This window comes from Mytilus californianus, unplaced genomic scaffold (genome assembly GCF_021869535.1).
Source record: "Mytilus californianus isolate M0D057914Y unplaced genomic scaffold, xbMytCali1.0.p SCAF_1, whole genome shotgun sequence".
Taxonomy (NCBI): domain Eukaryota; kingdom Metazoa; phylum Mollusca; class Bivalvia; order Mytilida; family Mytilidae; genus Mytilus; species Mytilus californianus.
In genome coordinates, this window is record NW_026262581.1 from 60,980,453 (window position 1) to 61,008,402 (window position 27,950).

Here is a 27,950-nt window from a genome sequence, read left to right on the forward strand (position 1 = left end):
ATTCAAGTATATTTACATCGTTGGCTTTGAGCGTTCCTGATAAAGTAAATCTAGAAAAGCGATTCGAACGCACCAAATGTATACTGTTTTATTCATTTTCTAGCACTTGGTCAATACCACTGCTGTTGAAATGCTAGTCCCCGAAGGTATCATAAACTCAGTAGTTAGTGGTTCTGTACTAACATGATTTATAACATTACTTTCTCCGTTGATAAACATAGAAACTATTTAACTATGGATGCAACTCCCACATACAAAATTGACCGTTGGTGGATTTAGCCATTCTTTTTAGGTCCCTTTAATCGTACAGCTCCTGATGAAGGTGGATAAAAAAGGCTCGCTCTTAGGACGCACCAAATTTGAAAAAGTGTTATTTTCTTTTATCTCACACGAACGAGGCATCTTTTCAATTGAAAGAAGAGATTTTTTTTTTATTCTTACCAATATTTCATGTTCAGAAGGGAAAAAAAGAAATAACAATCTACGTCAACTTGGAAATTGTTTAAAGTTCTTAATAAAACGTTTTTATTTTTGTTGCCGTTCAAAAAATTTTGGAGACTATTTGTTTTTTTTTTTCGTTTTTTTTTCAGTTGCACACAAATAATTTTTGTACTGGTTTCGCTTAATTTTGCTTCTTATGCATGCAATCTTTATATTTTTTTAATGTTTATGTTTATATCGGGTCACATGACCAACGTCAATCTTCGGAGGTCATATCGATAGTTAATTAGATGGAGTTTGGTTCTTTAATGCGCACGAAATGCTGATACTTTATTACGATTTCATGTATTGTCTATTGTTTCCTATGGAACTTTTGTAATTCTGGTAAACATTTTCGTATGTGATAACTCGACTTAAAGTGTTTGAGTTAATTCGGTGACATTAAATTTGGCAGCTAATGCCCTTCTAAATGCGTGTAACGTTTAGATACAAGGAAACGAAGGCATAGATTGCTGATCAGTACATAAAGGGCAGATAGATCAGATTTGCAAAGGAAAAAGGCTTTTTATTTTCACTTACATAATGAATAAGCTTTCGACTTGAAAATGATGTTATACTCTGAAGTTGTATATTCAATTCTCTTTCACAATTCAATTCCAAAAATATGTGTGTCCTCTTCAAACCCTCTACCTAGACTAAAATTATGATTGGACGTCATGTTGAAAGCATCATTGTGTATTTTTAAAGACGTAAACTGCTTCTTTACTCGTCATCTTATATTTGTTAACCAAACTATACTTGCATTTAGCTATAATGTTTTACCATTGTAAATATGTACACTTATTATCCAATTAAGTCTACGTACATTCAAAATTCAGAATAATTCTCATTATGGTGAAAACAGCTTATTATAATGCACATAATGCACACTTTTCTTTAGGTATTTCACAGTTTTTTTTGTCAATCTATCCATCTATAATACGAGGAGAAAACATATTATGCCGCACATTAGGGAACAATTCACCGTAAAATCTGGCGAAGGATCAAACTGTTACTCAGTTAAATGAGAAAAAAAATTTTAAGTAGGGATTTTACGAATCTTTAATATAAAAACATGATTATAGTTAAGTGCTTTTACAAACACAGGTTGACCAACGAAGGTAATAACATAGTTTATTCCTAAAAACAAAAATTGGAATTTAATTTATATAAATTATAGCTTACATTCATATATTTACATTCCCTTTCAGGTATCATAATGCAGTTTGCATTCGCCTGCCTGTTTATACTGTCTTACATTAGTATAGGAACATGCTTGATAGAAGAAATAGAACTACCGCAACATCTAAAAGAATGTATAATCATGAAAACTAAATACAATGATGTTACTAAATCCACGAGTGAAGCTGTGTGTAATACATGTGTAACAAGATACATGTGGATGAATGGACCAAATTTACGAAACTGCGGTCATCCTCAAGACAACGCAACAATGTCAGACATTTCAGAATTTGTTGGGAAACTGCTATGTCCTACAATATCAGGCAAACGAAAAAAGCGACAAGCAGGACGCAAATATCGTAAAGAGATCAGAATGTTAACAAGTGGAGAAAGACAACGACTGCGTAGTGCATGGAGTCAGGCTTATAGAAGTGGGGTAAGACAATAAAGATAAAACGAATTAATTTGTGGTAGATCTTAAACTGTTCAGATAACGAAAAAAAAAAAAATAGGTAACTTAGAACATACTCACCCATTCTCGTCCAAAGGAAAATCAGTATTTTCCCTTCTATTTTTCATAGTACATGGCTTTCCGTGCACTATAAAATGCAATACATGAATGACTTTTCATTGTGGATTAATTATGAAAATGATCTCTTATAAACTGCACTAATAAAGTATACAATCCTTGAAGGCAATTCCCGTAGGAAAAGAGCAAAAGAAAAAAATCATGAGTACTGTTGTTTGTTTAATCATTATAAATGAAAACAGAGAATAGAACTATAAAAGCATTTTAAGTTGAGATTTCAACATTATAAAAGAATATATATGGTACCCCCCCCCCCCTTCCCCCCCAAAAAAAAGATTGAAAAGGGGGCAAAGGTGTAGGTTAAATAATATTCAATCTAATTTGTATACGAGACCTTAAAATCAATTATGGGTTTTTTTTAAAAGAAACAATGACTGTTGATAAAAAAAATCAAAGGAAGTTTTGAAAAAAAAAGCGAAAACAGTAAGCATCTGATGTTGAAACGTTTGTAATTTTAAAATTTATTGATGAAGATTTGTCATTATTAAAAAAATCATTCAATTTTAGAAAAGCTGATTTATATAACATTATGTGCTTTTCAAAATGAAGGAATTTTAGATATATAAGTATAAAATTGTACCTGAAGCAGAAGAAATCTCCATTTTTGAATAATTTAACTTTATTTCATTCCATCTGTTGAAATGACCTTTAAATATAATTTGCATTCCATTTACTAACCATGTTAACACTTAAAGTGAGCTCATATTAGGATTTGATTATAACAACGGGGAAGTCTTATTTTGTTATGTCACTCAAAGGTGTGAATATGTTCTAAATTGGCCAAAAAAAAAAAAAATATGAGTACTGTTGTTTGTCTAATTTTTATAAATGAAAACAGGAGAATAGAAAATAAAACATTTTAAGTAGAGATTTCAATATTGTAAACGTTATATAATGGTCATAATCATAATTATTTAAATTACAATTTTATAAAGAACAGAATAAAAAAAGAAATGAAAAGGGGGCAAGGTGTAGATACAATAATATGTAATCTTATTTTTATACGAGAATATAAAATTAATGTGTTTTTTAAGAAATAATGACTTTTTAATATAACATGTTATGTTTCTTATAACCGTTCGTCTGATGATTTGAAAGATATAAAGTTGCGTTATTTCTGAGGTAAACATGCAAAACTTTATTTCTTTCCTACTTTCATGATTGTTTGATATACTGTGAAATATTTGAAACCGATAATGTATCATCTATTGTTTCGTTTTACAGGTATCCGTCTTGTTTTAGAAATTCGATGTAATATTTAAATGATAAAATATTAAAGTATTGATAACAACAAGAAGATTAAGTGTGCTAATTAAAGGGGCATTAGCTACGAGATATGAAAAAAGAATTATAATGTGATTTTGTTTGTTCAATCATTAATAAAAGTAAAAATTCAAATAATGAAATAATAATTCGTTTTTAGCAGCCAATTTGGTTCAATTTTGTCAAAATAAGCAAAGAAACATCGCTGATGAATTATTCACTCGCAAGTGAATAATTCGACCTCATTGAATCCGTATTCATGTGACCTTCAATTTAACCCATTAGCAAGAGATTGGTTACGGACGTATTAGTCGTGTTCAGCCACTTAAAGGAAAAGAATGTCAACATTGAAAGTGAAACAAAGGTGAATCATTTCGTTGACTGATTCGATCCACAAAAAATCATTCTTAAACCGGTAAAAACGAGGATTAACTTATTTTTTTAACCTATAACATGAAATCAAACAGACCTAGAAAAGTCCAATTGCACGAGGTCGCTATCTATTTATATTTATGTTTATGTTTATATCGGGTTATGTGACCGTCGGCAGTCTTCGGAGGTCATCTCGATGGTTAATTAGATGGCGTCTAGACTAAAATACACACGAAATGTTGATATATATTATCGAGTAAATGCATTGTTAACTGTTCATTTCAGACTTATTGTAATTTGAATATACGTTTTAGTATGTTATAAATCAAATATGAGAATTTTAGTAAAATCGGTGAACGTGAATTTGACAGCTAATGCCCCTTTAACATGGTTAAGTAATCTAACTTCTATAAAACCAAATATGAAGTGACTCGCTCCCATCATACTGTAAATCAAATAAACTTGACATAGTTTTAGTTTGTATTGATTGAAGTAAACACATTCTGTGAAATATTATATAATAAAATATTTTCGTATGCATAATTTATATACTGTTTGTCTGGGTTTTCATCTTTTTTGAAGATTTCTCTTTACGATGCCCAAAATTAAAGACTTAAAATTTAGAATATGCTCCTCGAAGCACGCACTATGAAGGAGTTACGAGCAAATACTGTCCGGCCGAAGTCAGAATATGTTTGAGTAAGGTGGTTTTTCTTCTGATGTGAACTGTCACCCTCATAGTTAAAAAAATAAAAATCCGACCAAGCGTGATGGTGGAATATCTCTCGGCCTGAACATGCTTGGAATATTTGCCGCTGGTCGCTAGCAGTCATTCATATCAATTTTCCATTTCGGGACCTTTTATAGTGCTATGCAGTATATGTTAATATTGAATTCTCATTGGTGAACGCCGTACGGTGACCTATAGTTGCTCACATCTATGTCATTTTGGTCCCCAGTGGTGAGTTGTCTCACCAACAATTTTACTACAGCTTCTTATTTATATATATATCGATAGAACAATATAACTTTAAGAGGTAGATCGGACAAATCCTCATTGTGCTCCCTAGGTTTCAAATATTGCAAAGTAATCAGTAATAATGCCAACTACATTAATTACAAGACACCGGATTTTATTGTATACTTCGTAAACATATTAGGAGAAGTTGATATTTCACGAAGCCAAATATTGGACATTCGAAAGTATAAGTAAATTAAAATCATAGAGACCAGGAAAAGAGGGGGTTTGTCTGAGAACGTTATGACTTAATATTCCTATAAAATTGTGTATTAGCTTTCATTTAGGTGAGTTTTACTGTTGAAAGAAAACGTGCTTTTCATATTTGTGATTGTTGAATATTTCCGCTCCTATTCATTCTTTTAATGCATTTATAAGATATAAATGTTTTAATGTCATAATGAACGTAACGAGAATGTGATTAACTTTCCAGAACATATGAGTATATGGGCAAAATCATTCATTGATAAAATGTCCAAGTCGCTTTGAGGAAAAAACTTTGAAAACTAAAAAAAGCGTTCAAGTATTTTTGCCGGGAATCGAGGTGCAGCATATAGCCACTTTTTCCATTTAATGTGAAGAACATAATACATGTGTATATATTGTGCATGTAAAAAATGTACAGTTGTTATAATATTGTTATCGTTTATAAAAAGTTCTAAATTGACTGCAAGCGAATTGTCTTTACTGCATTTACCACAGGGAATAAGTATGAAAAATAACTGAAAGATTGGACATGACTTAATGATGTATTGTTCAGTCTTTCAAGAGCTGTTCAGATCAAAATAGCTGTTTCAGATCAAAATTGGTTTACTAGTAAACGTTGGGTGCCTAATAAAATAGTTAAACATAAAAGTTCATATGATAAATTCTCATATAATTCAATTCACATCTTGGTTGGGTTTACCTTTGATATAACTTTTAGTGATACAGACAATGGTTTCCCATTCAATTTCCTGGTTTCTAACATTGCCCTGCCTAGTATCAAGTATAGTGCGTTTATTATACATCTTTGACTTTCCTGTTGTTGGTTTGAGTGTTCCTCATGAAGTTAAATCCAGAAAAGATTTATGGTGGGTTTTTTTTTCATTTATAAGCAATATTATATAAAGGGTCTACTATGTGTTCAACAAAATCTCTTTCAACAAACTTATCAAATATTTTGACAGAATACAAGTCCACCCAGACTTCACAAGCTAAATTTAGACGTTTGACTCTTCTTAATCAATGTACTTGAAAGTCAAATAAAAAATCAATTATTTAAGGAACTATTGAAATAATTGCTACACGTGGAGCAGAATCTGCGGACCCTTCCGGAACACCTGTGGTCACTCTGTATATTGCCTTTTGAATACTGTTGTTTTTCTTTTGGTCGTTTTTTTGCCTTGACTTTGTCGGTTTGTTTTCGATTTTTGAGCTTGATTATCACTTTGGTATCTTTCGCCTCTATTTTGACATCGAGTATCACTGAAGAGGCATTAGTTGTCGAAATACGCATCTAGTGCAATAAAATTGAACCGTTAATGTTATTGAAAAGTATACTTTTGAAATGTTATTTGAAAATAAAAACAACAGAACATATATACATTTGTTTTTTTTTCACGAAAAGAAAACAGGAAGTTTTAGAAACAGGAAGTTTCAATTCTAAATTGTCAATTTTCTTTTTAGTAATGCGTAATGCGATTATATTTTAGAATTACTTCGTTATGCAAGACTATCTGTCAAATTTGAAAACAAAGAGTGTAATATTTAGAATAAGTTGACACCATTAAGGAATAAAACAACGGTAGCCATTTCAAATTGGTTTGCGTAATACAGGATCCTTCTAAATTATTAATGTTGTTCGTTTTCACATCGGATTTTACTTCCTACTTGATATTAATGTCTTGCTTTAAAGGTTTAGAGGACAATAAGTGATAAAAAACATAATCTAAGAAGGACGGCCAATAGCATGACCAAAACGGAAAAAAAAGAGAAAAAGACAAATACCAGCCAACATTTTCAATAAAGAAATAAACAGTCAGGATTAATCTATTCGTAAATGTCTTATTCACTTGTTGCGGGAAAGTCATTTTCTTTTTACAGTAAACGAAAACATAAATCTTATGAAATTCTCATGGAATTTAGAAACTCTGTTGTCTATTTGGTCAATTGATTTTAAAGATAACTAAATCAACATCAAACATTCATTTCGGGAAGTCTTCTTGTTGGGAATTAACTTTTTTGCGTTTTTACACATGTACAAATATTGATAATATTTCAAAAAGTATTTGTATTTGAAATGTAAGCATGTAGTTGAATATCAAATAGGATTACTAAATAACTTACTCACTAGTGCGTATAATGTATTAGTTTTGCGCTCGATAGGAATATAATAAGGCAAACATGATCAGCATCTGGACAAATGTGTTCTAAAATATTTAGTTTCTTTAAAAAATCAATTTTCAGTTAATCTTTAGTATGATATACGCCCCCAACCCCGAAATCTATTAATTTTAAACAACTAACTTTTCGAGCAGACCGGTCTTCTTTCTGTCATGAGTACCTGATATGTAAACAATAAACCTATTTCTCGTATCAAACATAAACTAAAAGAACTAGCCAAGGAATTTGTTTTTGTCCCGGCCGATAAAGCTGCTAATAATATTATTATTGTTTGACGTAAATTTTACATTGAGGTTCTGAAAAAAGAAATCACCAATTCACCAACATTCCAACTGACTCCATTTTCAGAAAACGACATCTGTAACAAACATAAACTTTTAGCTACCGCTTTACAAGCAGAACCAAATACAATGAAAGTCCCAACTATGTATTGGCTTCCGAAGCTACACAAAACACCTTACAAATATAGATTCATTTCGTCTTCAAGCCATTGTTCCACTACTAAATTGTCTATTCTTCTTACCAGTACACTTGGTACAATCAAAAACCTGATAATAAATTGTTCAAATAAGGCCTTCGAAAATAGTGGAATTAATTACTTTTGGAGTGTCAAGAACTCGTTGGAAGTACTTGATAAATTGCATGCATATATTGGTGATTTTGAATCTGTTCAAAGTTTTGATTTTTCTACCCTATATACCACATTGCCTCACATTCTCATTAAGAAAAAATTCACACACCTAATTAAATGGGCATTTAAAAAGTCAGAATGTGAATATATATGTTCAAACTCTTTTAGGTCATTTTTTAGTAGCAATAAACAAAAAAACTATGTCAATTGGACATGCTTTGATACTATATATGCCCTTGAATTTTTACTAGATAACATTTTTGTTCGCTTTGGAGATTCCGTATATCGTCAGGTTATCGGAATTCCAATGGGGACTAACTGTGCACCACTTATTGCGGACCTTTTTTTGTATTGCTATGAGTTACAATTTATGACAAAAATCAGTAAAGACCCATCGAAACAACATCTGATACACAAATTTAATAATACTTTTAGATATTTGGATGATATTCTGGCTCTCAATAATGACGACTTCAGTATGTATACTAAAGAAATTTATCCTGTTGAACTTACTTTAAATAAAGCTAATACTAACAATGACCACTGCCCTTTCCTCGATCTTGATATCTATATCATTAACGGAAAGCTTAATACTAAAATATATGATAAAAGAGATGATTTTTCCTTTCCTATCGTTAATTATCCATTTTTAGATGGTGACGTTCCCTTGTCACCATCTTACGGTGTTTATATATCTCAACTTGTACGATTCGCTCGTGTATGTAACAATGTTTTAGATTTTAACGAGAGAAATGTATGTATTACTGAAAAATTATTACACCAGGGTTTTCGATATCACAAACTAGTCAAAACATTTACTAAATTTTATCATCGGTATAAGGACATCATTCGTAAATATAGCTCAACATGCAGACTTCTTATACGTTCAGGTATTTCACATCCAATTTTTTATGGAAATATTCTTTATAAAGCACAAAAATGTCAGTATTCACCTCTGAAACTAACAAAACCTTTAAATAGACTTATTAAGAAGGGATATAGTTACGATACTGTTGTCAGGTCATTAAAGATTGCATATTTTGGCGTTGATATTGATTCACTTATAGGGTTTTTGCATCTGCACTAAACACATTTATTTAAAAACCAGTTGTTGGCATGACACGGGTTATGTTCTTCTCATATATGTTATGATGGTATGATACTAAACCCCTAACGGGAAGGATTGTGCCTGATATTCATATGATGAAGACATAATCTTTCAATCAGTTTAATTGAAGTCTGGAGCTGGCATGTCAGTTAACTGCTAGTAGTCTGTTGTTATTTATGTATTATTGTCATTTTGTTTATTTTCTTTGGTTACATCTTCTGACATCAGACTCGGACTTCTCTTGAACTGAATTTTAATGTGCGTATTGTTATGCGTTTACTTTTCTACATTGGCTAGAGGTATAGGGGGAGGGTTGAGATCTCATAAACATGTTTAACCCCGCGGCATTTTTGCGCCTGTCCCAAGTCAGGAGCCTCTAGCCTTTGTTAGTCTTGTATTATTTTTAATTTTAGTTTCTTGTGTACAATTTGGAGTTTAGTATGGCGTTCATTATCACTGAACTAGTATATATATTTGTTTAGGGGCCAGCTGAAGGACGCCTCCGGGTGCGGGAATTTCTCGCTGCATTGAAGACCTGTTGGTGGCCTTCTGCTGTTGTCTGTTCTGTGGTCGGGTTGTTGTCTCTTTGACACATTCCCCATTTCCATTCTCAATTTTATTTTAAATATATTATCTCTGTACAAAATGTATAAAGATAACGATTCAAAATTTTGTCTGATCTAATCTTTTTTTTAAAATAGATGAGAAATAAATTACAATGATGAGTACTATTTTAAGGATTTAAAATAATCAGTCAACTTAGATGCTAGTTTTCCAAAAGAGTCTTGTCCAGCTTTGTCCATATGCAGAGTATTGATATGTATCTTTACATATATATATATATACAACCAGACGTCAGTTATGATACAAGTATCTTGTCTTGTGGAGGGATAAATCTTACTTTGTAAAGAATCACTCTGATTCAAACAAAAAAATTACTGAAACTGACATTATCTAGATGCTTGATTTCTTGATTGACAACATATTTGTTACGTTTGGAGGACGTGTTTTTCAACAGACTGTCGGAATTCCAATGGGAACTAATTGTGCCCTTCTTCTTGCCGACTTGTTCCTTTATTATTATGAGGCTGACTTCATACAGGTACTTCTTAGGAAGAAAGATAAGAAGTTAGCAATATCCTTTAACTTTACTTTCCGCTATATAGATGATGTTCTCTCACTAAATAATACAAAATTTGGTGACTATGTTGAACGAATCTATCCCATCGAACTAGAGATAAAGGATACTACAGATACAGTTAAGTCTGCCTCATATCTTGACTTACATCTAGAAATTGACAATGTGGGTCGGTTGAAAACAAAACTTTACGACAAAAGAGATGATTTCAGCTTCCCAATTGTGAACTTTCCATTTCTATGTAGCAACATTCTAGCAGCGCCTGAATACGGAGTATATATCTCCCAATTGATACGATATTCCCGGGCTTGTATTTCCTATCATGATTTCCTTGATAGAGGATTGCTGCTCACGAGGAAGCTATTAAACCAAGAGTTCCAAATGGTGAAGTTGAAATCATCCCTTCGTAAATTTTACGGACTCCATCACGAGTTGGTTGACCGTTATGGAATAACCGTTTCACAGATGATATCGGATATGTTCCGTATGTCGTAACTACAATACCCTTCCCTTTTCACGAATGTGACCTACCGAATTAGACTATTTACCGGATTTGTAATAACATAAGCAACACGACGGGTGCCACATGTGGAGCAGGATCTGCTTACCCTTCCGGAGTACCTCAGATCACCCCCAGTTTTTGGTGGGGTTCGTGTTGCTTATTCTTTAGTTTTCTATGTCCTGTCACCTGTACTATTATTTGTCTGTTTGTCTTTTTATTTTGGCCATGGCGTTGTCAGATTGTTTTCGATATATGAGTTTGAATGTCCCTCTGGTATCTTTCGTCCCTCTTTTATGTTGATATTGATACGTTCCGGATTTATCCACATAACACCATTATACATTCATTTTAATGTAAGCCATATATTCAGATGTTTTCTCTACTTTCGTATCTTTATTAGATGATGATACTATGAAATGATAAGTCGGTATTTGCTTTCATTATGACTATCTATCGGAACGTTTTATTCTTAAGTTATTAAAAGTCGATTGCGTCTAAGTAGAGAACGTGCAATATACTGAAAAAGTCTATTTGAGAGTGAGATATATTTTGTATACAACCAGTCCAGAGCTACCGAGTTTACTGATTTATAATACCAATATATATAGTTCAATGTAGCGTACAAATATGACCAGTGTTTTAAAATGCTATCAGGCCAAAGAATGAACACGGACTGCTATATTTTACAATAACATTAACGGTACCAATTTTGCTACACCAGTATTATGTATGTGCATTTTGACAATAAACGTCTCTTCAGTGATGTTCGATGATAAAATATTTGAAAATCCTAAACTTAAAATAAAGATGAAGACCTTATAAACCAAAAACAACAAAAGTATAGTCTAAGCAGAGCTAGGAATCAGAGCTTTGCATGATGAAGATATATTTCTTAATTTAAAATAATTTCAAAAATCGAGACCGCCTCGTAAAATGTCTTTAAAATGGAATTGATGAACGGCCTTTTCATGATAATACAATTAACGAAAAAACAAATACGACAAACACGTACAGCAACCAATGACTACTACTGAATTATTGCATCTTGACTTGGGACAGGTTCATAAAGAATATGGCGGGCTTAACAAGTTTGTGAACGGCCAACCTTCACTTACCATGGACAGTGGTGTGTGTTCTTTATAATATATTTGATTTACATATTAACAAGCAATTTGTCAAATAATCCTAAGTTAATTTCTTTTTTTAGAAATAGCTCAGTTAACGGTCAAGGGGCAATTTCTTACAAACTTAAGTGAAATGATACATTCATTATTATTGTATGGAATTCTGAAGCTAACACCAATTAAAATCATATTTTAAATAATCCTCCAAAAAACCTTCTATAACGGCTTAATACGTACCAATCTTATTACAAATGCTAACAATTATTATTCGTGTCTGGAATATTGTTGATCACTTCTCCACCATTAAACATTGTCAAATTCATAGAAACGTTAATACATACATAAACATATTCGCAGACGAGACAAAACTCTTAAAATGTATGCATGACAGTAAAATTTTAAGAAAATATATTCTAAATGTTTGCTTTTGAAAAGTCTAAATCGTCATTATTAATAAAAAAATTGCTTAGTTTTATTTTCAAAATTTTTATTTGTAAGTGAAGAAACGTTAATACATACATAAACATATTCGCAGACGAGACAAAACTCTTAAAATGTATGCATGACAGTAAAATTTTAAGAAAAAATATTCTAAATGTTTGCTTTTGAAAAGTCTAAATCTTCATTATTGATAAAAGAAAATTGCTTAGTTTTATTTTCAAAATTTTTATTTGTAAGTGAAGAAAACGAGTTTAATTTAAACAACAGTACTTAACCGCTATTAAAACTCATAAAGCAATTAAGAGGATAAAAATCAAGATAACAATCAAGATATGGGGAGTCGCATAAAGTTCAAAAAACAAACAAAACCGACAGGATAAACGTCTTTCGCTATACATGCAACGCCCACCATCCATTTCAACACTCACTCAAAATGTCTCTAATAGCAACAGGACACATTCGGTAAAGTATATGACTATTCTGGTATTTAAAGTTCAAGACTGCAAAAAACATCGTGTTTAAAAATCCAATTAATAGAAAAAAAAGATGTTCTCTTTTATGTGAAATGATTTTAGATCAAATATATTTAAGAATGTTGTTATGCTATCTTTATTTAAAATTCAAATAACTTTCAAATTTTTGGAAGTACTCCTGAATCTATGGCTTCAAATATTCGGCTTTGAGCTATACTGATGAAGATCAATCAAAAAAGTGCTTCAGGACGCATAAAACTTATAAGCGTTATTTTCAATTTTATAGCACTGGGTCGATACAGCTGGTAATGGACTATCAGCCCTCGATGGTATCATCAGCTCAGTTATCAGTATTTTGCTACTGACATGATTTATAACATTCTTTTCTTAAATTGTCTGTTTATAAATTTAGAAATTATAAAAATAACTCGGTTTCAACTCCCTCAGGCAACGTTGACCTTAAATGGGTTTAGCTGTTATTTCTAGGTCCCTTTTGGTCATATATCTCTTCACCTGTTTCGGTTCTTGTACATCCTTGGCTTTCAAAGATTCCACTTTGAGCGTTCCTGAAAAAGGTTAATCTAGGAAAGAGCTCCAGGCGCATAAAATTTATAAAGTGTTATTACCATTTAAAAAAGAAAATCAGAACGATTGAAATGCTATAATCAGTTTAGAAATATCTTAATATCAAAGACAGTTTTTAATTTTTTGAAACACAAACTTCTTTGAGCATTTGTTTTGAATTGTCTCTTGGTAATGTCTATTATAATCTATAGTCGTCCCTCTGGTTGCAATTCTTGTTGAGTCAGACGATTAATTATTATTATGTACAATTTCTTCTTGTTAAAATATATCAAGATATAGATAATATACTTATATAAATTTAAGGGAAAAAACTTTTCAAGGTTACCTGGCTCATATCAACACAAAGTGCCGATTACTGGGCATGTGATAAATTGGGGATGAAACGTTCACCAGCAGAGGCATCAATACAGTGGTTGTAAAAACATATTAAGATACCGAGCTTATATTTAAAACGTCTAGCGTAAATCAACCGATTGAACCTTTATGAGTGGAATTATCAAAACTACATCACTTCTTTAAGTAAGACGTATGTCAGTTTGTGTTTAATATAGGTATCACAGAATATGTCGCTACATGACGTTTAAAGAAACACACATTTCTATTTTGTTGTTTTCGTTTTTGCAACCTGTGTTGTAATCTTCTTATGTATACAAGGTTAAAGTGTTAAGTTGTATTTTGTTCATCCATTATTTCTTTTGACGGATATGAAAGAAAACATTTCCGTCAAACTTTATTAAGAACACAATGATTCATTTGATATTGGATCAAGTAATGTTGGTTATAGTATGACTCTGTTGTCATATATAGTTTGTCGAAATCGAAATAAGAAATTTTGAACATTTAAAAGTAATCATTGCCATAACCTGTGCAACCTGTTTCAAGCAATTTATTATACTGTCAACAACATAAACGGTACTAATGTTATTGTACCAGATGTGCATTTCGACAATTACTGTCTCTTTACTGATGCTCGTGGTCAAAATGTTTGTCCAAAACGAAAAACAAATGTTGAAGAGTTCAAAAAAAAAAACACGAAAAGGACAAAACGTAACGGCAAATCCGGAATTAGAGCTTTGCATTCCTGAGTTTAAGATAATTTCGAAATTTTAAAACAGCAAATTTAAATAGTGCAATATTCCTATTTTCATGCCAGTGCCGAATTGACTTCTATGATATTTATATCGCATGATATAGCATTTGCACATATGAATACACTGAATATACTTTCATCAAGTCCTAGACATAGAAAAGCTATACTTTATAAACTCTGACTCATTTTTTTTTCAAAACACATTATTTGTTGTAGCTTTAAAGAAGAATAGCAAAACAGCTTAGACCTGAGTATCCATGTGTCGTTGATATTACCTGAATCGTGGTTCTCATTGGATATCAATATCAATTATTTTACGCAAATGCATTATGCCAGGGACCTTTCAGTGCGCACTTTATAAACATTTCATTCATTAAATAAAAAAAAAAATTCTTAAAAGTTTATAGGAATTTGTTTTGAATATTAATTATATATTCACATCCAACAGTTTCATTTTAAAGAATCAAGAGTGCACAGAACCAATATCATCAAGTTTGGAAAAATACTTTAATATTTCAGTCATTTCAGTTATATCAGTCGTAGATTTTTTTTGTATAAGAGATCCGAACCTTGATAGAAATATCATATTCTTCATTTTGACTCGATAACTTTTGCATTGAGCAATATTTGATTCATGTAGTAATACAACAAAAAAAAAAAACAGAAAAAAAACAATTCAAACTCCGATTTTGTTGGACACTCAAGGATCATACTTATATATCATCCTTGTATCTCGGATCTTTTACGTACAAAATGAAATATGACGTAAATACAAACTGCTATTAACAATAAATATTTTGAAATGTTTCTAAGATTTTAAGGTTACATAATATCAATTAAAGGAGATGTTGGGTATACGTCACTGAGACAGTATCCAAACTACGGTTATAACTATATATCCATGAAATTTTTTTTTTCAAAAACGCGGAAAAAAAGGGTTTTTGTGTTTAAATCCATCTGTCATATTGCTCTGAAGTTTATTACAACGTTGATATGAAAAATATGATTCTGAAGTTTTTCTATTTCTTGAAACCTGAAAGTTGTAGTTTGGTAGTTTGAAGTACTATGAAATATGTCTATTAATCTAAACTCTTTAGTGCGAAATTTCTAAAAAAATAAACCATTCTGAATAAAAAGAACAAATATGAAAGTTTAAATGTTTAAGTTTTGAAGTCAAATACATAATATTATAGGTCCGAAGGGTCAAAACTAGTCGACATTCCTGTTTCTTTTTGACAGTATAATAGTTTATTTTACAGATTTTCACTGTAATTTTACACCAAAAATAACGATTCGAAAAATATTTCTTAAAGTTGTGGCAAATGAAAAATACACATGTATTTAAAGAGTAATGTTGGGTTGTCAATTTATTCCTAGTGGTGCAACGGTAAGTCTTGCTAATCATTTTAAACGAACACGCTAGCATGGTTAATAAGAACTATTTAGATAAAGGCAACAGTAGTATACCGGTGTTCAAAAGTCATAAATCGATTGAGAGAAAACAAATCCGGGTTACAAACTAAAACCGAGGGAAACACATCAACTATAAGAGGAAAACAAAGGAACAACAGGAACACTGAAGTGCAACAAAAACAAACGCCAACGAACGAACTATTTGATAACAACTGCCATATTCCTGACTTGGTACAGGACATTTTAAGAAAAAATGGTGGGTTAAACCTGGTTTAATGGCTAGCCAAACCTCCCGCTTTATGACAATGTTAAAAAATATCGCTCAAATGACAACACTACGTGACAGAAATACAGCACAAACACATAATATACTAGATTAAACCATTGTCGTGACGTCTGCCTATTCATTTACCGTGGATTCTTTTTCTAGAATCAACGCTTACTAAATCTGTCGTTGAAATTGATTCACCTAATTATATTCAATTGTTTCTTTTGTGTGTCTAATTTCATTAAGTTTGAATTAGCTAATTTACTGATTTCTGTTCACTAATGGAATTAATTTAACAACTTACCTTTAATTTTTGTAATTTTTATATGCCTTCACTGGGAATCGAACCCGTCCTTGAAATCTGTTATGTGTGACCGACATCAACATATCGACAAAACCTCTCGGCTACTAATTGGTTACATTTCTATTTTATATATATAAATGAACATATGATATACATATGATTACATTCAATTCGTCCATTTTTGTTTTATAAATATAGTAAGATTTCATCTGTTTTACTACATAATTTTACAAATGTTTATTCGCAAATTCCTATGCGAGTAAATCGTGATGTGCCTAGAATTAGGCTTCTTGCTAGAAATTTCGGTAACATACTTATTATATATACTTTTATATATGCTCTTTGGTCAGGTTGTTGTCTCTTTGACACATTCCCCATTTCCATTCTCAATTTTATTAGAAATAAGTTCGAATATGTCTTATTTTGTAAACACAGATTATATTCAGATGCCTGATAATTTAAAGGCAGACGTGTTGTGTTATATTTGTATTTTATTTTTCTAACCAATTAGTTGTGATCTTATTTTTAGTAATGCATCGTTGAACATGGTACCATGGTTATTCAAACTCACTTACAATACCTTCTAATTAAGAAAAGGCTTTGATTTTGAAAAGACATTAACACAATAGTTTAAGTTATAGATACAATGGATAAGCGTTGATTCATGAAAAACAAACCATTCGCCCTCCGGGCTCATGGTTTCTTTTTCAAGAATCAATGCTATTTCATTGTATCTATATTACAACTTACGTGTAAAAAATTTACAAATTTAAAAGATTTTTATCATCCGAATTTGACCGATATCATAGTGCACTGTAAAAACACTAGATGATATTTAAGCTAAATTTCCCTACATTTAAGTCTGTTTTAGACTAAATAGTTAGCATATTTATAAACATGTATACATGTAGTATTCTCTAATGCGATCTCACTGCTCAGTCGTGTATCGATGTTTAAATATAGATTCTTACACTGATACCAGTGAATTATCGGATTTATCCAATCGAGATAGATAAATTATCGAATTTTAAAGTCCGAGCCTCGTCGATAATCCACGAGTAACTATATAAGAATCTGTTTATTACAGATGATTATAAAATAGATTTTCATTTTTGATAAACGAAAATCCCCTTCGAGTGACTTCCACATTCCAAGAAGTTGTCAATTTCTCAAACACCTGTTAGGACATTTCGATTCATCCAGTGAGCTGATAAAGGTGATAACCCTTAAACTCAGCCAATCATCTTCTAAGATCATCGGCAACCACACGTTGATTACTTTTTTATACAATGGGTTCAGAAAGGGTTAAATTGCCAAAGAATTAGACAACAAAATATAACTGAAATACCGAACTCCAAGGTAAATTCAAAAAGGGGAAGTCCATACAAACTGAGACAATCAAACGTTATTAACCAATTGAACGTCATTTTACTGACTTGGTACAGGCAGAAAATGGTGGATTTAACCTGGTTTGATAGCTAGCTAAATCTCCCAATGGTATGATTGTTGTTTATAATTCCCTTATATTGACAAAATTTGGTTAACAACCCAAACAGACATAATAGGTTAATGTGACAATAATTGGGATAAGCAGCCAAAACTGTGTATACATACATCTCAGACATACAACACAACTGACTTAAAAATTCAAACAAACATACAAATAAATTTCACGCCAACAAAAATGTGTTTGTAGCTGATTATATAAATAATACATAGCTGAGAGGGTGATAGTGCAGATTGTTACCCCGAGAAAATTTTATCAACTGAGGCGAAGCCAAGGTTGACATTGGCTTTTCGAGGGGTAACAATCTGCTCTATCACCCACGCAGATATGTGTTATTTAATTTATTATACTTCATGTTCTGTTATTACTGTCTATTAAATTTCAAATTCAAAGAAATAAACTATGACGTCTTGTGCATAATAACCATCCGTATATAATAAAGCGCACATTTGATCAAGCGTCTTCGTGAAGGGTAATAGAGTATTTGCCATGGGATAGAGTAAATTATCTCCCTCGTATTAACCAATCAAAATCTGGCATTTTGACATGAAGTATAATAAAGTAAGTTGACAAAGACGCCGATGAAAAAAAAAACGTTTTTGTAGTTCATAGTACTTACCGTATATAGTATACACTTTCTCGATAAAGTACAAGTTAAGTAAAATATAAATTCAAGGGTAAACAAAATGGAAACAACGCTGTAAAAACTAATTGCGTCCGAATCGCACCTCAGAACACACCTGACCATTTTGTATTATTTGTGAAGATACACTGAATATTTATCTATAAGGTCTTGGTACTTTCTGATTTACTTTTTGAGAAAAAGAAAGAGAATTTCTTTGACAAAACCCTGGCACATTATTTTTTGTTCAAACACTGATGATGTTTTACAAATAGAAATAAGAAGATGTAGTATGAGTGCCAATGAGACAACTCTCCATCCAAGTCTGAGTAGCAGTGGCAAGTTTTTGAATATCGTATTAGTTGAGAAATGTATTCTCCCTACGCAGGTGAAGTTGGTATATTGCTGCTAAGGTGAGGACAATTTATAATTTCAAAATTTTAAATTTTGACCTTTATTACTATCCATAAAAATAATCATATGCAAATGAATTTAAAAGGGCAGCGAAAACTAAAATGATTAAAAAAAACAATTCGGTGAATTGCGTTTGGAAACAGTAAACATGCTAATTAAGGATTATAAAAGTTGAAACTTTTAAATAAAAGCAACGAAAAAATAATGCTTTTTTCAAAATAGGGAGAGTGATTCATTCAAAAAATTCATGGGGTCTATTTCATGCTTAAATAACACACTTAAATAGTATTTTGTTTTAGCTTTTAACACAAGTAATCATTTTCAAAAATTCAAAAATCTGTATTTACTTTTCTTTTCTGTGTTTTTGTTTATTTAAAAATTAAATTAGTATACACATAAATGTTTGTATGTTTAAATAGCTACTTCAATTAGCGTAAAAATATTAACCTGTAATACACAATTTTTATACCACAGAAGTCACGTGCCAGTTGTAAATATTACCCAATCGATGAACGTAAAACAGAATACGAACCTTAAATATTTTAATGACTCAACGAATCACGCTGTCTAAGCTATTTTGTATCTGATAATAATTGACGACTCTAGTCCCTCAGAGTTCTTTTATCTAAATTTGAGTCGGTCATTAGTAATATGTTCATAAGTAGAAAGTAAATGCCTCAACATTATTTTTTGATTATTTGGCAGTATTCAAAAAAGTGATAGTGTATTAACTATTCTACGTTTCTATGTTTCTATTATGACTGACTTTTGGAATAGAATCGTTTAAAAAGAATCAAATTCAAAATCATTTTAGCGGCTTTTTTTTAATTAATCATTGTTAAAACACTCCTATTCGATTTGGGTGGCAACAAACGCTACTACTTGATATTTATTGGCGAAAATGGACCTTAGATATCATAAATGTCAAACCTATATTCTGCGTACAAACAACATTTCAATGGATAATTTTTTTACGAGATAAGACGGAATTTATTATGCTTTTACTACTAGAAATGAAAAAAGAGTAACAGAACAATACTGGCCTTTGTTAGTCTTGTGTGTTTTTTTTAATGTTGGTTCATCTATATGTATTGGAGTTTAGTGTGACGTCCATTTTTACTGAACTAGTACACATTTCTATTTAGGGGCCAGCTGAAGCCTGCCTCTGGGTGCGGGATTTTCTCGCTGTGTTGAAGACCCATTGGTGGCCTTGGGCTGTTTTCTGCTCTTTGGTCGTTGTTGTCTCTTTGACATATTCCCTGTTTCCGTTCTAAATTTTATGAGAAAGCTTATTTCTTCATCTAAACTTTAAGAGATTATGGATCAACGATTGTTGCTTCCTCATTTCTTAAAAAAATCTAACAATGACAAACACTATTTTGTCGTAAAAACGAGGGCATATTGGATAGGGACACGCATGTCGCCATGCAATGGACCCCTTTTTACCTCATGTATTTAAACCACTTGCATGCATTATCTTAAATTTAGAAATTACTAAGAAGATGGATTTCAACTCTCTTACACAATGTTGAACTTAATGCTTTAATGTCTCTTTTGGTCATCAAGTATAATTTTAACACCCTTGGTTTTCAAATGTTTGGTTTTGGACGTCTCTGACATAGAATACTAAACATAAACTGTTCACACAGATAAATGTCTCACCTGTATTAAATTTTGATAGTAGAATGAAAAAAATCGAAATGGAAGTACTTTGACATGTAAACTATGCAAATCAAAAACTTAATGAACCATGAATGAAAATGCAGAACCAAATAATCTCCGTTCAAATACGAAAATACCAATGCTAACACAACTGCATACCAAATATCATTGAGTTATCATAAGTGGTTTCCTTTAAACTGACATAAGTACAAACTTTAACATATAAGCTATGCATTCGTTTCTCCTTCAAAGAATCATAACTGAGGGAGCGTGGCCAATTTATCTCTATGAAAATGAAACGTGCAAATGTTAATGCAACTGCATAACAAATATTTTTGACATACCATTATTCCCAGTAGTGGTTCATCTTAAATTGAACTAATCACAACCTTTAACACCCAAACTTTGCAAAAGTTTGAGAGTCAATATCTATGACAGAGCTGGCTGGACCGAATACAACTGCATGCCAAATAGCATTGACTTACCATTGGTAGTTCCCCTTAAACCGACCAAATCACAAACTTTAACATGTAAACTAGTCAAAATTTTCAACAATATATCATGACTGATGACGCAAGGCGAAATAATCTCCGTTGTAATGAGACATTCCCATGCAAATACGTCTGTATACCAAGTATCATGCACTTGGTAAACTGTTAGTCCCCAAGGGTATAATAGCCCAGTAGTTAGTGATTTATAACATACATGTACAATTGTTGATTTAGTTAGAAATGAATTAGACATATAGATTTTACCACGCCAACCCGTTGATTGGGATATTCATCCATTCGAATTCAAAATGAACTACAGAAAGTGGTTGCATATTGTAATCAACGCGGTAAAGTGAATAATACATTCTCAAATGATTTAATTGAAGATTTCGGGTTCATTGTTTCCGAATTAATATGGCAGAAAAATGCACAAAACAACATTAATCACCCTGTGGTTTTCAAGAATTTTCAAACTGATCAAAACCGGTTTAAAAACATACAAAACTACTACTCTCTCAGGCAAAGCTGCACTCAGATAGTTTGGCTATGATTTTTATATCACTTTTGGGCATGCATACATCCTTGAATTTCACATTCCTGCTTTTTCTATTCCTAATGAGGGAAAATTAAGAAATGTTCTGCGAACGCACCAAATTTATAAAGTGTTATAGAAAAGCAAGAAGATGTGGTATGATTGCCAATGAGACAACTATAGATCACCGTACGGCTTTCAACAATGTGCAAATCCTATACCAAATAGCAAGCTATAAAAGACCCCGAAATGACAAATGTAAAACAATTCAAACGAGAAAACTAACGGCCTGATTTACGAACATTACAATAAACGAGAAACAAATATGATATACAGCGACAAACGTCAACTACTGAATTACAGACATAAGACAGGCACATACAGAATAGGGCGGGTTAAACTTTTTTGCGGGCGTACCAGCCATCCCCTAATTTGGGACAACGTTGTCACAGCACAAAATAAGAACAGACTATAAAAATCATTTGAAAAGGGCTTCATTCATCAGATCGATACAAAGCACAAAATCAACTAACAAAAACACAAAGACACAAGGTACAGATCTGATAGTACTCGCAGTTACTGAAAGCTAGTCCAAAGCAAATAAAAACTTATACGAAAATCATGTATATAAGACTATAATACATATCAGTACAACTTCCAATGGATTAAGTGTAAAGACGTCATTAACAGTCAGAGAAAAACGTGCCCTTGTGCAACATCAAAATATAGGAATCGACAGATTGTAGGACCGTGAATGTACATATGTGTATACCAATAATATTTAGTTGGCTATTAATTTGGGGACTCGGTAAACAACATCATCGTACAAATTAGGATGTGCTGTACATATTTTACAATATATTTTGAGGACTACTGAATTGAATTACAAATAATAAACAGCGTAGTGAAATTTGTTTTGAAAACTTTTACAAATATTGAAATGTCATAGCACACACTTATAACAGTACGTCTTTGTATATTCTCGTCTGCTTTTCAGTATTTTGGTTGGATTGCCAGATTTCACAACTCTCAAGTCAGAACCTCTGCTCACAGTGGACCTGCCTTTCTTGGTTATCACAGATTTCTGATCTTGATGTAAATATTGTATGATAAGAAGAAACATTTATTAAATGTTAAGTATCCTTGTGCATATTACATTAACATAAAAATGGATAAAAACTCTATATATCACAATTTACAGTTCTCATAATCAATCACTTTAATTTCACATTCCGGGTTACCAGGGCACATAATTAAGATGAAATGGTGTACACGATTTAATCTTTATCAGACACACCCATAAAATTATGAGAAAACATATTTATCTTTTGAAAAATAGATCACTCAAAACGATCGTTTTCTTTACATTTATATAATGTAAATATTAGGCAGACTTTTGAATTTTTTATAACCCCGTTTGGATCATCTCATTGTTTTCTCACAAATAGCAAAAGTACAAATTGTCAATACATTCTTTTACAGGTAGCTATATTGGTATTTTTTAAATAATACAGTTTTGTTTTTTTATTAATATAGTTTGTAGTATTTTAAGGCAAGAGCTGAATTCAGCGCAAACATTAATTTCATCGAAAAAAAATACATTTTTTTTTAATCAGAGGTATATGTTTTTTCTACACGTTACAAAAAAATAAAAATTTATATGTAGCTGCAGAATAGTAATCTACAAATCCGAACCGAAAAAACTGAACTGTGCTATTTCAATCACAAAATAATTTAGTGAAAACTTGCTGCTTCGAATTTTCAGAGACATATATATGTCTCTGGAATTTTTAAACAGTATTTGCTCCTAATAAAATGGAATCATAAAATTGAAACATTTATTCAATACATATATATCAAGTTATCTGTAAGTTTTGCCCTCCATAAACAAATGTTTATCAATAGAAAACAAATTTAACCAGATTCTTTACTACACGCGTATTATCAAAATGACATTCATTAAAGAGGTACTAAAACGCAAAAAACATGTTTTAATAATTTTAAAGTTAGAAATAATCGTTGAAAAACGCCAAAAAATCCGATAAAATTTTATCTTGTTATTATCAAAATATTTGCAAAATACTGTCTGTTCGTCATTTGCACACATGAACGATTTAGTAAAACATGCCACTAACACCCTCTGATTCTACCTGACAGAAGTGATGTACAGTGGGTCAGCCTGATCAAATACGTGTATTAATATCGTATGTAAACAGATTAGTTCGCAAAGTAAAATAACAGTTTTGATATATATCGGTGACAATTACCGAATAACCGAATCTACATTGAGAATATTGATATATATTTATCGAGGCTTGATAATCGCACAAATATTTTAATCAAATGTTTATAATTAGAAAAATATTGAAAAACTTCCAAAAGCACAAATTAACCTTTTTTTCTTTAAAATATTAACATGTGCATCCAAAAGTGGCAAAATAATTATTGATCAGTTTATTGATAGTGACCGCGTAATGGTAGAAGCAGAAGTAGAGCCGTGCATGTGAAATTCCATGGCGGAGAAACGGCTTTTGAAATAGGACACTCCCAACACGTGCTTCCAAAAGACGACGGAGGACGTAACTTGTTGATTTGTTGTTAAATTAAACTATGTGGGTTTTTCTGGGCTACAAAAAACTGCTATATGAGAAGTTCGCTTTTCAGAAGACTGATATGAAGCTGAGTTTATATAGCCGGTTAAAAAGGTTGAGGCTTAACTCATGTTATATCGTGACATGTGATTGCGATAATTAGAACAGAGACATATATCTGATTAGAGACACATGTGTAGATATTTCTCTGCTATAATGTACATTTCTACTTTCATTAAATTTTCTTACTTACTTACCGACGGACTTTAGTTACAGCAGCATTTCAAAATTATATAAGTTTATTCTCCAGATAATGTGAAGAATTGCGTAATGTCAGTCACAGTAATCTGCTTGACTGGTTTAGAAACCTGAATATGTATTCATCAAGCTATTTCCTTAAAAATGAAATACTGGATAAACTTGTAATTAACCTATACAGAAATTAAAAAATAAAATAAAATTTTACAATGGAAATCAGTATAAGTATATATGATTGTCATCGGGTTTTCCATAGACCTTGGACATAATGTAAAAATATTGGTATATACTAATGTTACATCAGGTCCCAGCAAAATCCTACATAAGGACGAATGTAGGACAGAAAGTCACAGTATAAAAATTCGCAATTCAGTTTTGAGTCTATTCTTTTTTTGAATAAGGAAACATTTTTTTCAAAAACATTTTTGTATTTTTCTAGAACTTTTATATATACAATTGTATAATATGTCTCAATGGTAAACGGACTGAAAGTCACAGGACAGAAAGTCTCAAATTTGATAGGACAAAAAAATTACACATACAATTTGTTTATGTTTATGCTATTATTGTTTGAATACATAAGAAAATTTCTTGAAATATTTTTATTTTTTGCATACATTCATTTTACAGTTTATGATATTGTTCATAAACCTTGAGCAGAGACATATATACATATATACATATTATTTTTGTTTATGTTCATGGTGCCAATAAATATATCCTTTGCATGCATAAAATTTGACAACTCTTCATTACTCAAGGCAGAGACATATATATGCAGAAATGCCACCTGTTGTTATAAATTGATGAACTTTATAGTTTGATAATTAACATTATTAAAAAGGTATTGTGAATACCCGTTTTTTAACTTGCAATTTTTATTACATGGAAAAGAAGCCCTACCGTCATATCTTGTCCAGATGTTATGCAACTTCACGTACATGTAAACATAAACAATATTTATCCTCGACTCAATAAAAAAATTATTAATAGCTTGAATATAATAATATATTGACCGTTAATTTTTCTCTTTCCTACGATAAGGAACATTGTTTTTAGTTGAAAACTCAATGTTGAATTACTCCAACCCCATCCCCCTTTTTCAATTGAAACACATTATTAAAACACTTCCCTTCCTTCTGAAACATATTTTTTTCCTTTAGATAAATTGGTCATAATAAAGATTGAGCTTTAAAGGGGTAGCAAAATTCATTGGCAGTGTTTTTTAATAAACGATCAGGAGAAAGTTCATTATAATCAACGTTTAGATAAGCCGAAGAAGTGACCCATTGTGCGTCACTTCCGGTAGATTTTTTTAGTGCTGTTTCCGGAATTAGCGTTGATTGGATTTTCCTAAGGTAGTTAAACTTTACACGCAATTATCTCTGTAATAAGTGGACCAAATTGCATCGGGTATTTTGCATTTTTGATCAATTATTTCCATCTTTTAGATAAGACTTACTTGTTATGTGTGTTTTAGTATAACTTTAACCATAGCATATTTTATATATACTTTAATATTTCATACCAATTGGTTTCAGATTAGAACTGGTTTTACAGTCTTACGACCCTTCCGTCACCATGCCATATTGGAACTCTGGTCTCGATGCTAATATGGATACTCCTGCCAATTCTATACTCTGGACACCTGAATATCTTGGTGAAATGAGTGGAGTTGTTCGAACTGGTATTTGTGGGGGATTTCAGGACGTTAGAGGCAATGCCGTAATCAGAAATGTTGGTAATGCAGGTTCTCTGTTCACGTCAGCTGAAGTTAGGGATGTAATGCGTATGCCAAACATTAACCGTCTGACTGAACCATCTCCTTATCCCACCATGGAATCTTATCACGACGATGTCCACAATTATGTAGGCGGATCAATGGGTCCTATCGAATTAGCACCATGGGATTGTATTTTTTGGTTACATCACACTTTTGTAGACTATTTGTGGGAGGTATGGAGATACGGTCATCAATATAATACTGCGTATCCTCATAAAACAGGAGTACCTCAGCAGTTACCAGATGTTGTGATGAGAAATATGCCTGTTGTGCAATTTCTTGGACGTATTCCAACAAATCGTGATGGCTATGGTGTTCAGCTGGCACGAAAAAGTTTTTATCAACTATCGCCTACTTGTTCAAGACAGAACACTTACTGTGGGTCTCCTGATCTGCAATGTAGAATGGGAACTAACGGGGCAGAATGTGCTGCTGTAGATAAAAATTTTAGAAAAAGAACGCAGCCATTAGTTGATGCAAGAAGAAATGGACGAGTCCAGATGAATTTCCGTAACCAGCAAAACAAAAGGACAAAAAGAGATACCCATGTACACCACACAACTATACATCACAGTTATAAAATAACAGTTAACTCTCAACAAATAACAAATATATACCTTCCTCAAGAACGTGAACCATGCATGGGAAAACCTATACAAAATAATTTTATAGCGGGTTGCGCATGTGACGTACGAAAATGGGCCTTTATACCGATTAAAGTCGTTCATCTTCGACCTCAAGAGGCTCACTTTTCATCACAGTCTGACGTTAACGGAAATCCAAGTAGGTATGATATGTACGACGAACACAAATACAAAGATCTGAAAAATCTTGTTCGCCCAGGTAATCCAGCAACATATAATGATTGTCTAGAAGATGAATCTGGTGCATTCAAAGTAAGACTTAAGTCTACTGGATTAAGTTACTTCGGTACTTACACAGATTATGTGTTTGTTGACAACAGACTTCCTATATCCTCTCATATCGGGTACATCGCTGTTCAAAAACCTACGGCAGATAAACCAACAGAAGTAATGATCACTGCTTCTGATGCCTGTGGGCGACTCTGTAAACCTACATGCCGAAAATGGGAGAATGGAAATCTGTACTATGTCTCTTGTACTGGAGCAATTAAAGTCACAGCGCAGAGTCCACTTATGTATGGTAACGACTTTGGTGATGCCGTTTTATCGATCTGGCAGTTCTATGGCAAGTTCACACCAATAGAAAGAGAATCAAATATTTACATGGAATTTTTCTGTGATTATTCAAATGAATGGATATGGAAAGACTGTAATCCGAATAAAGGTTAAAGAAATTATATACTTTTTCTTCAAAGTTTGTTATTTGTTTGTTATTTATTCTACATGTATGTTACTAAATAGTTTTGTGTTATTAACCTTTTATGTAACATAAAACAGAATAAATAAACAGGTGTTAAGTAATAAATTTCAATAATTATTTCAGATTATAAACCTTAAAAAAGAGGCTCTCATGAGCTTGAATCGCAAACCTGGTAACAATATGTCATTTTGTTATTTAGTTTTACTTTTAATTGCAAACAGTTATGTTTGTTATTTTGTAAATATTATTTAGTAGCATTTTCATAGATCTAGTATTGAAAATCAGTTCTACTGTTTACAGTATAAACCTACCTACAAATGTATTAAAGTTTAAGAAATAATCTGCAAAATTATGATTTATCACACGTTGTGTATTTTGCT

At 31.8% G+C, this 27,950-nt stretch overlaps 1 protein-coding gene across 1 annotated transcript; it reads left to right on the forward strand.

Moving 5' to 3' along the window:
* Positions 1 to 1,695: 1,695 nt before the first annotated feature.
* On the forward strand, positions 1,696 to 27,547 carry LOC127704951 (uncharacterized). Its single transcript, XM_052209199.1, has 3 exons — positions 1,696 to 2,098; positions 22,592 to 22,689; positions 25,985 to 27,547. The coding sequence occupies exons 1-3, from the start codon at positions 1,700 to 1,702 to the stop codon at positions 27,537 to 27,539; spliced, it is 2,052 nt and encodes a 683-aa protein (XP_052065159.1). The 5' UTR covers positions 1,696 to 1,699; the 3' UTR covers positions 27,540 to 27,547.
* The last annotated feature ends 403 nt before the right edge of the window (positions 27,548 to 27,950 follow it).